Here is a 14,203-nt window from a genome sequence, read left to right as displayed (position 1 = left end):
CCTGAGATTCTGTCTGCTTCCGAGAACACATTTAGTTTTGGCTGTTTTAATGCAAAAGCAATACATTTTGGCAAGGGTGTTCGAACTTTAAGTTCAACCTCAGCCCTTAAGGCAAACAAAAACTTCCCCATTGAAACCTCAACTGTTTATCTACGGCCATTACAGCATGAAATCATGCTTTCTATTACATCAGGCTTTAAATGTGCAGCTTTTACTATTTTCCACCAGATTGAGACATGTTCTCATGTTTCCCCTAAAGGGCAAATGCATGAGATTCTCCAGGTTCCCACTTTGATGCATTGCATCAAACACATAATGCATCAGAAATAATCAATGTTGTTGCTCATCACTGACACGTCCCAGACTGTGACATAAAATCCACCGAGCATTTAGTTTGCAGAACATTTTTAGTGGCATTTAAAGGGTTAAAATCTGGAAACGTAAAGAATATTTGGTAGTTATGATCAGAACGGATGTTTGCTAAAAGATTTAAGTCAAAGTGGAAAATAATTTTTATGTTTTTCTGCCACAGACATTGTTGTCTAATGACACCAGAGCACAAGGGTTAAATAGTAACACTCTGAGATGCGTTGCATTGTTACTCAAATATCTAGGTAAAGACTCGAAACCACTTCTTCATTCCTCACGAGAGCACTGCCTGTTGTCTCAAACACACACACATAAACTTCCTGAAAGCTACCTGCACGTGTCACTCACAGACTAAAGCACAGATAGTTTGAATCCAGCCTCACTATCAAAAGGCACATATCTTCAATAAGGCTCAATTCTCTCTCTCTCTCTCACACACACACACACACACACACACACACACACACACACACACACAAGTGCTGTCTGTAAGGTGCTGAAGCAGCTTGCAGGCAAACATACATATGAGCTATGTACATGACTAACGTCAGGAGGCAGAAGAGACGACATGAAAACATTGTTCACAGTCTGTCAGTGAGTCTGTCTGTGTGTGGGGGGGGGGTACATTGTCCTGAGGTCCACAGACAGTCAGACAGTCAGATACACACACACGCCTCTTTCCACCGTGGGGCAAATCCGGCCTTCATAATGATTGTTAGTTTGTCTAGATAACAACGTGTCTTTGATTCTTCTGCAGCTTGCTGCTGGTAAAGCTGGTTTGTCAGCAAAGATGTTATCTCCCAGGAAGTTTTGTATTCATTGCTTTGTTATGAACACCTTACGTTTAGTGCGGTCTCACACTCTTAAGATAGCAGGTAATCGTTTCTAATACTTAATGGTGAGTAATCTTGTGGCTAAATCTGGACATTTTATAAAAGGGTGATGTGAAAGACAACTTCCTGTGAGCTGGAGTAAGGCAACACTGACTCAAAGAGAATTCATTAAAACGTGTATTTATCTACAGGTTGTGCAATTAAAAACATTTCCACAACTAAAAGCTCATTTCTTTCATTAGATAAAAGTGGCACATTTATTTTATTTGGCATGATGTATGCTAGAGTGTTAGCACAAAGCAGCAGAGGACACTTCGGACTGGAGTAGCGCCTGTGCAAGCGTGACACTGTTTACGAGAAGTCTTTTAAATAATAAGGTTGTAGAGAAAATGCATGCGTTTGGGAAGTAGTGAGCACACGACTTCATGAAGGAGACTTCTGATCGTTTTGCTGTTAAACGCCCCCCCCCCCCCCCCCGTTTACTTCAATTCATCAAGAATTTTCTCAGTTTCAGTTTTTCGTTGACTGCGGAGGCATACAGAAAGGCCAAAGTTTTCTTCACAAATTCAAGGTAGCACGGCGAGTAAGTGATACAAAAGGTCATTTTGTGGGTGAAGTGTTCCTTCTACACCAGTCTGCAGTTTCTCTGAGAGAATAAATCGCCCCAACAGAAGCTACAAAAGAATCAAAGGTTTTGAAGCCCTTCCTGTTTTGGCTCCACGCAGCCCCGATGGAGAAAACAAACTATCTCCGTCATTCCTATGCCCTGGAAGCAGTGATGATACTCCCTCATCTGAGGTCAGAGGTCAAGAGGAAGTCACGTCTGAGGTTTTCATAATGACACTTGCGCGCATCTCGTGGGTTTGGCTAGTGGCCTCGAGAGAGTTCTGGTCGAAGGCTGGCGTCCAGCCGTCAGTGTGGTAGCTGATGAGGGGGGTCGGGTCTCGCGTGCTGGTGACCCTGAAGTTGGGCTTGCTCGCAGTGACGAAGGTGGCCATGCCGGGAAGAGAACATGTGGGAACCCTGAGAACTGAAGTGCTGTAGTCCCGCCTCCAGACTGCACTGACACCCTGTCAGTTAAAACAATGGGGGAAAAGAGAAGAAGAGGTTCATAAGTGCACAAGCAAAAGTACATTCAGAGATACTCACTACAGGAGTAGTGGCGACTCATAGGCCTGATGAGAAGTGACAATTCTTTTCTTTTTTTGTGCCATTTTCAAGTCTGATCTCAATTGTTTTCTTTCCTGTGTTTATTACTTAAAAGAAAGGTTCTTCCAGGAAAATCTCTCTAAATTCCCATTTTATCTTGAGGAAATAACACTTGTTGTTGTTGTAATACTTATTTTGGCCTCCAGGGGCTGAAGTGCACGACTACATCATGTTCTAAATGAGACTAAAAGCATTTGTGTTTTCTTCCAGGTGAGTTTTAATTTCTCCTCGACTCTAAGAACCAGATACAGACAACGTGTGTTAGCAAGGTACATTACATAACCTTTACAAGACGGGGTAGTGGTGCACTTCAGCCTCTTGTTGCACTTTAGAAATGTATTTCCTGTTCTTTAGTCAAACACAGGAGACTAAAGAAATGTAGAAAATGGATCACCAGAAACTGTTTCACTATGCCAAGAACTGCATTCCTCATTGCCTAATATTTACAGCAGAGAAGATAAATGTGAATTTGAAGGAAAGCTACATATCAACATAGTTAAGAACACTGTACTCTTACCACTGATAAGAGGGAGGGTGTGTGTGCGTGTGTGTTAGTCCATGCGTGCACAAGCATGTATTCACTGTGGGTACAATGTACTACAAAAGGCCAAACCTCAAATGAAACTGTTAATGTTTGACAGCCACAGTTCCTGACAAAGCCCTCCCTTTTCTCAGTCTCTCGCAACATTACAGGAAGGAAGGCGCACACGCACGCACACACACAGACACACACACACACACACACACAGAGGCACGCACGCACACACACAGACACACACACACACACACAGAGACACGCACGCGCACACACACAGAGGCACGCACACACACACACGCACACACACACACACACTTTGGCAGTAAGGTTGGAACAGGTAAAAACCTGTTTATCTGCAGATCGGAGCAGTTAATAATCCATTCATCACTTTCCTCTGTACGTGTGTACAGTATAATTGGAGACTCACCTCTTTGGTGTCCTCTGTGTCACTGTCTGTGTCGCTGCCTGTAGAAATAAAGAAATATAAATAAAAGGCAGTTAATAAATTAGTATTCAGGTACATTTTTTAAATAATTATAAGGGAGGAGGAAAAGCAGGTGGAGAGCCCAACACACAGACATGGCTCACATCCAACACGGCATGTTCTACTATTTTAACGTTGCAAACACCTGCAACCAATAGCAGTTTATTACACGTACAAGTTGCAGTAAGTTAAGTAAATACATTAAAAGAAGGGATGCATGGATGATTTTAAATTGAACCTTGACTATACAAGCCACGGTAGTGATGGAGAAAGACAGAAGAGACAGACGACGACAGCAGATGGCAGGATAACAACTGTATTGAGCCGACTGCCTGAATGACTGGTTGAGGAAGATGTGAGATAAACAGATCTCAGGGTGGCAATCAAACAATTACTGGAAGATGAACAGGGAGTCTAGCATTGGAAATGTAATGACCTCGAGCATCCCAGAATATTGAGGCATCATTACAAGTCATCAGCAACCACTTTGGTGTTTTGAAGAGTTGAAGTCACGCAATAACACAAACTAACTAACTGATCGAGGCAGCGGTCGACAAGAAACTCCCACATTCTGTAAAATGTGTTTTTGTGAATGGAGTCTGGTTGCTCTGAAGAGAGCAGAGATCACGGCTTCAGTTCCCCGTCTGAAAGGGCTGACAGCAAAGATATTCTAAATATAGCAAACACTTCAACTTAAAAATGTTGCTGCTGACAGTGTCCACAGCGTTCATCTCTTCGCTTCCATGCTTCTACTCCTGTCCGTTTCAACAAACTGGGACCGCCATCTACAGTAGGTAATACACCGACTGTGGAGAAATACCTACATCCAAAACTTCCCTTTAAAAGATCAGATCTGGGGACAGTAACACAGAAGATGCAGACGCTTGTGGATGATGTAAAGACAGATATTAACAGTTCATGGTGTCACCATCTGACTGCGGTTCAGGCTCTTCAAACTGAACACCAATTAATCCAAACCAAAAACAAGACCTGATTTGGACACGTCAGGCAGATTAAGCTGCGTGTTGTAGCACAAGAACCATTAACAATGCCATAGAGTTGCTCCTTTGTATGTTCGGAAACCACTGTGCTCTCAAATGGTTGTTCTTTGTAACTGTGGTCAAAGCTGTGGTGCTGTAACACTTTGACAGCTACTGCTTATACAAGCCTGCTCACATGCATATGCTCCTTATCATCACAAACTGTGGTACAGCGTGGTGTGTGTGTGTGTGTGTGTGTGTGTGTGTGTGTGTGTGTGTGTGTGTGTGTGTGTGGTCTCACCGCAGCATGAAGACACAGGAGAGATTTGGAGCGGGTATGAGTGGGAGGAGCTGACGGTCTGCTCCTCGTTCTCAGTGGTCACTTCGATCGTCTGACAGACGAATGGCAGCTGCTCGCTGGTGATCACATGGTCTACTACGGAGCTGTCAATGGCTGTGAATGGACAGGCCGGACATGTTATGACAGGCTGAACACATGAATTCACTCTAGAGCTGTAAATTAGTTATTGATTAAAATATCTTAGATGTGTGGAAAGAGCTAGTTACACATCTATCGAGTCCTCTCCAGCAGCTATTTCTACACCTCAAAAAGTCTAGTTAACATTTATAAAGTCAAAAAACTGCATTAGAAAATCACTTTAAGACCTCGGCTCATTGTATTGCTGTTACTGAAAAGGTAACAAAATGCAAATATTATATAATCAGATATATACATTAACTGTTTATCTGTATAAACAGAACAACAAGTTCTGCAGTACATTTTTTGGAAGAAAACACATGACATACAGCTCCCTGTCCCTGGGTTGCATGGGAAATCTTTTAATGATAATTAATCTTTAATGGTGGAAAGCATTCCTCTCTACAGCAGTCAGCAGCTCTCTGCACTGTGGCAGGATGTCGTTACTTTTTACATTTGAAGCTTCTACTGTAGTTTTTGAACAACGCTTTGAATGTTTGTCGTCCTTTTTTATCACCCTAAAAAATGTGTGTTATATTGTAGATGTTGTTATCTCGGCAGTATAAACGTAGTTTGTGGCGCTGTTAGATTGCAGCTGGACCGCCCTGCCTCCCTTTGTGTGAGGCACTCTGAAGAGAGAGAGGTTTTGTAACCGCAGTGAAGAAGTTGTTTTTAAAAAGAGTAAATGCCAACGAATATGATTGAAGCAGAATGTTTGGTTAGATAAAAAACATGTTGGGAACTTTGGAAATTAATGTTGACTTTTGGAGTTATTGGAAAGGTTTGGATCACACGAGTTAGAAACAATCCTACGCAGCAAACACTGGAATATAACTCTACAAATAGTATAATATTAATATTACTAGTACAGCCTTCAAAATGAATAGACATTAAAAAAAGAAGCTGTGCAGAGGTCGAATGTTGATTTAGAATTTGAAGGTCAATGTGATGAATGGAACTTTTAACTATTTGGTTCTGCCCTAACAGCCTCAAAAGATGAATAAAGAAGACACTGGTGTAGTACCTGAGGCACTGTCCGTCACTGTGAACTCTAGTGCTTCCTGCTTGATCACTTCCTGTTTGACGGTTTCCTGTTTGGTATAGTCAATAGGTCCAACGTGAGCATCACTCCTGTCTGGAGTTGGAGGAACTACCTGGTGGTGAGAAGGACAGAGAGTGGGAACAGATTGAGAATCAGACTTTAATGTTACTGGAGCAGATTCATCCCACTGTGATGAACACCTGCAGCACATGTAGAGCAGAACACCTTTCATTCAAAACGTCTACAACACAGACGCTCATTTATCACAGTTCTGTGCACAATGCATTCAAACATAGTATCCTCAATAGAATAACTTGACTACATGTTAACAGTGATGATGAGAAACTAACAGGAGAGCAGGGATGTAGTGACCCAGTGCACAGACTCTCAGGTATATAAAGGGCTTACTCCAGCTAAGACCATGAAGCATGTCTGCCATGTAAACACAGATATTACACTGAAGCAACCAGACAAATATGAAATAAGCACTCCTGTTCACTCTTGTAGAGTTAAGTCGATATGAATGCTTCTACAGTACGAGAACGAGAACTTACTCGAGTATATTCTGGAATATATTTACAATTAGTCCGTTTTTCGGAGTAATCTTCCTTCAGTTTCGACTCAAATTTAAGCAACGCAGAATTGAAAATAGTTTACAGAATCTATTCCTTTCTGCACCCAGATCCTCCTTATTAACTGTGCATTGGTGCAGCTGTTACTGCAGACGTTCTGTCAGGTGGGAAGCTGATTGTTCACGTTAGATACTCGGGACATTTGCAGCTCAGGACCGAGCTCATTCACAGAAACATTTTGTTCTGCTTTGGCATGAAGACGGACAGCAAAGTATTTCTGTGAACAATTATTACAAGGCCCGAGTGAGGAATCAGAAACACGGTGTTATTTCCCATCATATTGCTGTCCTCCCACAGTGCTGCCACTTTTAGAAAATAAATAGGACCTCACGTTTACACATACAAACGGACCCGACACTTACGTCACTCATTAAAGTTTTCGGAACAGGTTTGATTTTTGGTGTTTTTTTCCGCATTTATGCCGTTCAGCACATCGCACCCACGTAATTCATTCAGTTGCTAACCCTAACCCTGGGCACCGGTTTTTCCCCCACTATGAATAGAATAAACAAAACGCACCAGACTTAGTGCGCAGAACAGCAAATCAGATAACGGATTAAAAAAGGAGCAGAACTCAAATGTAGAACGTCTTCAACAGGCTTATGTCACGTGTGAACGTCTAGGAGAGTTGTGTGTGTGTGCTCCTCTCGATCCAGCGCATGTTGTGGCCTTCATGTTTATCTACCTCTTTGCTTCCCTTGGGCTTCCCCTCCTTGTCCATCTTCTTCTTTCCTACATGGACACAGACAGAACGTGAGCCACAACATATCTGGCAAGAGTCTTGATACAGTAAATGTGGAATTAAAAACAAGTCCTTTAGAGAGAAATAGATCAAGACCAGGAAGTGATAAAGTCCTTAAGCAGCACCTTTCTTCATGTTTCTCTCCGAGGAGGAGAGCATCTTGTAGACTCTGAAGGCATTTGTTCCTTTCTTGATGCTTTTGTCCTTCACCTCCTCGATGTCTGGCAGGCTGTTCATGGCACAGCGGAAATTAGCCTTCCACGTCTTTGGATCTGGACGGTCTGTGCCCAGCTGGAACTTACCTACACAGGAACAGAAAAGTCTTTTATTACTTACTTCACAAAAGCCACCATCAATTTCCCGGTATATCATTTTCTTCAGACATTATCCAGCTGGTATGTTTCCACTATTGTGCAGGAGATTAGACAACATGACAAAAATGTGCTTTTGTTGTTACGAGTATTTGTTGGGACGCATCATACAACAAACTACCACATGACACGGTTACTTGGTTGTTATTTAGTTTGACAACAAATGATCAAACCTTTTTTCCTCAAATAATAATTAGAAATAAGTACAATTATTGACACAAGTATCATATCACAAGCTATAGTAGTAGATCTCAGCAGCTTCCATGTGGAGCTGAATATAAATGTTCAGGGTGACAGTTCACCTGAGGAACATCTCTCAATAATCACTTTTACTATTTGGTTATTTACTTTATTTGTTTGTTTGTGTACTTTTATCTATTATTTCATCTTTACTTTTGCAGTTTGTTGCTTTCACTTGTGACTGTGATTTTGTATTTGATGCTTTCTTTCATTTGTCCTCGTTTGTGAAGCACTTTGTAATGAAAATAAATAAAGTTATTCTGATTATTATTATTACTTTTTCTCAACCAGGGGACGTCCTCCTGGCAACAATCTAGAGGATTTATAATTCACTTTTCTCTTAACTGACGCAGTAAGGAGTGGTATCTCTACCTACACAGCCGCAGTGTGCTTCCTGACAAAGTCACCGTGAGAGAAGCGTCCTGCGGCTGAACTGAAGGAGACACTCCTACAACTTCATCATTTACATTTCTTCCCTAAAAGTATTACGCAAGTCGAAAGTGTTTTTAAATTTTAGACAGAGAATTTGTGCGGTGTCTGGCAGGCATAGAAATGTGAACCACTGAAAAGGAGAAGCAGTATTCGAGTTAGATCCGGGTATTACCAGTGTGTATGGCCCATCTCATGAAGAGCGGAGCGTCTTTCTCCAGGTCCCAGCCGTGACGCGCAGCGTGCATCCACGGGATCTGGAAGATCCGCTTTTCCTAGAGACATTTACATTTTGTCAGCTCTTCAACTATAATATTAGTGTGTGTGTGTGTGTGTGTGTGTGTGTGTCATTTACTTTGTTAACCCATCTGAGTCCTGGTATCTGGCAGGAGTCGATCTGTTCCTCCAGCCACGGTCGCATCCTCATTCTCTCTACCGGCATTGTGTCCTGTGAGCACACACACACATTCAGACAGACACGTTGGCATGTTGATATATTAAAGATGACAACATACATCTGTCTGTATGATCACTTCAAAAGGGAACTATATAAAATAGTATATTATACATCTATACATTTATAGAGGGAAAAAAGAGAAGGGTTTGCACTGCTTGTTAAAGAGTAGAAGCACTTCATGGTACCTTAACTAAAAATGTCCAGACTCTCCAGGACTTTATCATCACATTAAATTGTTACTATAAATGTAATTGCATAAAATAAAGTTAACAGATTTCCTTCATACCCACAGCAATCCCTTTGTTTATTTTACCAGCTGATCATATGTTTTGATTAGGATTATTAGATCATGCTTAGCTAGCTCAAACAACAGACCGCAAAGAAATATGACGAGTTTAGTTTCAAATATTAAAAGACTTTTGGTTTCCATGAGCGATTGTGATGATGAAACACCAGATTAGGTTTTTTTCAAGCAGAATAATCAAATTCAAGCCTCCATATACCTGAGAACATAACGGTCCTGGAAAAGGGTTGTAATTAATAAAGGCAATATAATACCATGTGGTCTACTCTAATGTGAGAGGAAGCAACAACGGAAGAATATTTTCCATGCAATCATCCTCCGTGAGCAAAATAATGAAGAGAGTTTAATCTTTTATCTGTGGTTGTAAAGATAAAGTTCATGACAGTCAACTTACACCATCACGACTGCAGCTGTGTGGTCAACCGATATCCACATCCACATATTGTCTGATTAAATGAAATGTTAAATTAAATATTTTAGAAGATGTGACAAGAGGGAGAACAGAAATAACTAAAAGAAGATGAAGACATATGGCATATGTATCTAAAAACTATGAGAGCAAACTTCCCCCCACCCGACACATTTGATTTAAGAGCAGAGTTATGATTGCTACAGTCTGATGTGATCAAAGTCCAGCAGTGAGCCAGACACTCCCCGTACACACGGTGCGGAGAGCCAACACACTGACGCCTGACGTGAGAGTGAGCTCCCCAACAGGTCAAACAGGGTGACATGGCACCACATCAAATACTAAATATTAGCCCTTTATAAAAGAGCCACAGGGGTTGAAACTTCCAGCTGCATCCAGCATACAGTACACAACAGTAGACTACAGTACAATATAATCTGATTTATTTAACCATGGCCAACAGAAGTTTAAAAAGTTATGTTTGTACAGCTGAATTAGTGATTAGTCATTTTAGGATTAAACTCATGTGGATAAATCAGCCTAAACTAGTGTCAGACCAACACAAGTAGTTATAATACCATGTGGCAACATGTTTTTGTTATTGCACAATGACTCATATTTACTATTATTTTTTATTTTAACCTTTGTAAATTGCACCAGTAGCCAGGCTGTATGAATAATGTGAAAAACACCTAATATTTACAGTGTCTTAATCATAGTTAAATCCTATACTTACAATTAAAACTCACAGAAGCCCAATTATACATTTACATTACAAATGTTATATATATATATTATTACATATATTGTAAGTTTAAGGATGATTTTGAAGAGCGTTTTCATATGACTTGCCCTGCTTACCGTTCGTACACACACACACACACACACACACACACACACACACACTGCCTAAATGTCTACAAAACACACGTCTAAGTTGCAGAACGTTGCCTGCAGTGCAGTTCAAACACCATACTTCTTAAAGAACTCTGATTTCCTAACACATGCACGAAGCCCTGAATACAACATGAATATTGTCCACAAACAGTCCATTTTTCCGCACATAACAAAAAACAGCTTAATACTTTTAAAATGTCCCTCTGATACTACACGTTATCAAGTGTTAACAGATGCCAAATTCGAGCCATATTGTCTTTGACTTTTGCTAAATGTTAGTAACAGGTTAATTTGGGATTAAAGTTTGATTTAGCAATGGGTGTCAAATCAAGAGTTAACCGCGGTGTGCTTCTCTGCTGTCTGCCAGCGTGCTGACCCAAAAACAACCAAGACAAAAGTGAAAATAAATACCGTACCTCGTCAACAAACGCAGAGAAAAACTACAGTACTACTTTCACTTACACAGCGAGCTAAGGATCCGTCATGTCGTCCTGTGGGAAGTCTGTGTGGCAAGTCAGTAGCGTTAATATGCGGAAATAAAATGTTACCTGTTCAGTTTGGACGGCCTGTAGCCTCACCGTCCTGCTGTCAGAATAACACGCGCAGCTCAAATTTGACAAGTTAACTTAATTGTGTTTTTAAGTAGAAAATGGAAAGTGTGGCCGTCGTTTTTCTCTGTTTCTGTGTCCAGACCGAAAGCAAAACAACGGCTGGTTCGGGAAGTGGGGGCTCGAGCTGGAAATCCCCCTCCTGCCTCCTTTCGTGCTCTCGCTATGGGTCGATCGCGAGCGGCGTAGCGGAAGTCTCTTGGCCGCGTGCGTGCTCCCCAGGAAAAACCCTAGTGAAGAGGGCTCACTCTGCCTATTTCTTGGTACCACAAAACTCAACACAAGCCTTTCTCATGCTTTATTAATTAATTAATGAATTGAACATAAATGTAAATGCCCCAGTGTTAGAAAGAAGGCTGTTTGTCATCTGTAGTCCCAAGTATATACAATTAGATTTTCTTTTCTTTTTTTGCACATTCCTGCCTGGCTCTATAATTCAACATTTACATTGTATATATTTAAAAAAAATGTTGAAGAGTATTTTGTAAATATTTCTATTGTCATTTTTTCCTATTCTATATGTATGTGTATTGTCTATGCATCAGTACACCAAAGCACATTTGTTCTATGTGAAAACCACCTTTGGCAATTAACCAGATTCTGAACTAACTTAATTACCCCGTGTACCTGCGTCCTGTGAATATATAGATTAAACAATTGCTACAATATAGAGTTACTCTGAATACTCATGTATGCAATTCAAATGAAGCACATTGCCAATCCAATACAGTGCAGTATATAGCCAAGACAATATATTGGTAGTGCAATACAGGCGTATTTAAGTGCTACCAATGTATTGATATGACAAGGTGCTTCTGCATGTGTTGTTTGTTTTGTGATGTAGAAGTGGCTGCTGTTACAACACAATTTAATGTGGCTTCCCTTTTTTATTTCCCCCATGCACCTTAGAGACTGTCCACACCACTGGTTATTATAAAGTTAAGAAACATAATAATCCACCAGTACACAGCTACAATACTGTGGCCAAATATTACTAAATGCCTACCATTAAAACACATGCAAGGTTGAGTAAAACAACTTCTTAGAGTGTGAAGTACTATTGATAATGTAGTGAAAGAGGAGCACATGGGGGAAACTAAACGCCCACTTTTGAACCGTTTTCTTCTCAAACATAGACGATCTTTGAGTTGATTTCGTTTTCACTTCCTCTATATTTCCCTCCTCTCCCCCTACACCCATTTCTGTGCTACTGATGCTGGAAACGAAACAAGAAACTTTGTGTGTGTTTGCGTGCGTGTGTGTGTGTGTGTGTGTGTGTATGTGTGTGTGCGCGTGTGCGTGTGTGTACTGCACTGTTGCAGTTTCTGATGGAAATATGCACATAATGAAACATGCATTTGTGTTACAATATAATATTTGAATATATAGATAATAGAAACAATGTGAATGTATTATTGTCCTCATTTATCCATGGTGGTGTCTTTAAATGTCTTGTTTTGTCAGTGCAAAACCCAAAGATATTCACTTTAATATGATATAAAACAACAGGAAATCTCTGCATGTTCTGCCTTTTTTTTTATTTTATGTAAAAATCACTTCAACAATGAATAAATTATCAAAATGGTCTTTGTCAACTAATCGTTGCAGCTGACTAATATTATGAATTACTTTATTTTATTTGCTGTGTCCACTATAGAATAAAAAAAACACTATTCAAGTTATGATCATGAATTTATTGTGCCTAAGTGTTCCCCCTTACAGGGCGCTTTCTGTTTACACCAAAAAGAAACTAGCTTTCGAAAAATACAGGAACAGAAAATATGATGTTTAAAAATTAATTATTTAATACCTACAAACTAAATAAATGTAAACGGTGTCAGGAGGCAGTTATTGTACAGTCATTCTATCAGGTTGCAGCCCTCTGGACCAGCAGTTATCTCCTTCTGACACACACACACACACACACACACACACACACACACACACACACACAAACACACACACAGTCACATTATTTGTGCATCAAGGGTTAAATGAAGAAGAATCTTAGTTCTTGGAATAGTGTACATTTTTCAAGACTGCTGATTAATTTAGGCCTTCAGAACTACAATAACATATTTATCTGGCTTCCTCTAGTGGCTGCATGTTCAACATGTCCCCACTAACTTAAAAAACAATCCTCATAAACTGTTAATCTTTCATATTTTTTGACAGTGTTTCAAAGCAAAGTACACAACAGGCTCAATAAAAGGCTTATTGCCTTTATCAGTCTTGATGTACAGAGGAAACTCTTGCTAGTGTTGATATTTTAGAACCTGGTTCACAAAAATGACAAGAAAACACAGATGGTCGAGTTCTGGCTTTGAATGGTCAGACACTATTGACTCTTAACTTCAGACAACAATTTGTCCATAGACTAAAATGATGTCCAGGGAAACAGCCCTGTAAGACGGTGTAACATTAAAGATTTGTGCTCTGGCTTTAGTGCAACGCCACTTGGACTATACTGCCACCTTCTGGCTCAAAATAAGCTCATGAGGGTCATATCTAAATTCCCTTTCTGAGCACACTTGACTGAATTGTTTTAAAAACAATCTTACAGTGTCTTATCTATATCTTCAAAAGTAAGCTAAAAACATATCTCTTTACTTTAGCCTTTTAATGGTGATATTTTATATCTCTTTACTTTAGCCTTTTAATGGTGATATTTTATATCTCTTTACTTTAGCCTTTTAATGGTGATATTTTATATATTTTTATGTTAGCCACTTTAAACTAATTTAAATGATTTCATACATTTTTAAGCTTGGTTTTCCTGAAGGAGGATCATTTAGTGTTGAGGAAGTAAGAAAGTTAAAAGTAAGGTTGAGAGAGCAAGAGGAAAAAGTAATGTCAAAGAGAAAGATTAAGTATGAAGCGTTGAAAACAATGGAAGAACATAAAGACAGTTTATGTTATGGGAGAAGGAAGCAGAGAACAGGGATAGGAAGAAAGTATGTGGATTATTTGCAAAGACAAATATAGATGAAAGTACAGACAAAGGGATTATGAAAATGTCAAAGAATGTGTAAAGGCTGCTATTTTAATTCAGCTATTTTTATACAATTTTAATTCTGCTGTATTATATTATTTTAATTCTGCAATTTTATCTGCTATATTATACTATTTTATCTGCTATTTATACTATTTTAATTTGGCTATTTCTATAATGGTACTTCAG

The 14,203-nt window shown here is 39.7% G+C and overlaps 1 protein-coding gene across 4 annotated transcripts in view; it reads right to left on the bottom strand.

Annotated features, from left to right (window-relative positions):
* Positions 1-11,230, bottom strand: part of irf2b (interferon regulatory factor 2b) — a 20,600-nt gene extending 9,370 nt beyond the window's left edge. For 2 of the 4 annotated variants that reach the window (XM_029441522.1, XM_029441523.1), the window contains exons 1-9: positions 10,963-11,230; positions 8,703-8,795; positions 8,523-8,622; positions 7,433-7,609; positions 7,251-7,297; positions 5,916-6,045; positions 4,715-4,867; positions 3,377-3,414; positions 1-2,272 (exon numbers count right to left, since the gene is read on the bottom strand). The exon at positions 1-2,272 is cut by the window's left edge. In XM_029441522.1, the coding sequence (XP_029297382.1) occupies positions 2,009-2,272; positions 3,377-3,414; positions 4,715-4,867; positions 5,916-6,045; positions 7,251-7,297; positions 7,433-7,609; positions 8,523-8,622; positions 8,703-8,789 (996 nt within the window). In that variant the 5' untranslated portion in view covers positions 8,790-8,795; positions 10,963-11,230 and the 3' untranslated portion in view covers positions 1-2,008. The other 2 variants (XM_029441525.1, XM_029441524.1) reach the window with 2 other exon arrangements.
* Between the last annotated feature and the right edge of the window lie 2,973 nt (positions 11,231-14,203).

Source organism: Cottoperca gobio, chromosome 10 (assembly GCF_900634415.1).
Source record: "Cottoperca gobio chromosome 10, fCotGob3.1, whole genome shotgun sequence".
Lineage (NCBI taxonomy): Eukaryota > Metazoa > Chordata > Actinopteri > Perciformes > Bovichtidae > Cottoperca > Cottoperca gobio.
Note: the sequence above shows the minus strand (reverse complement) of the source record. Positions and strands in the feature narration are given on the sequence as shown.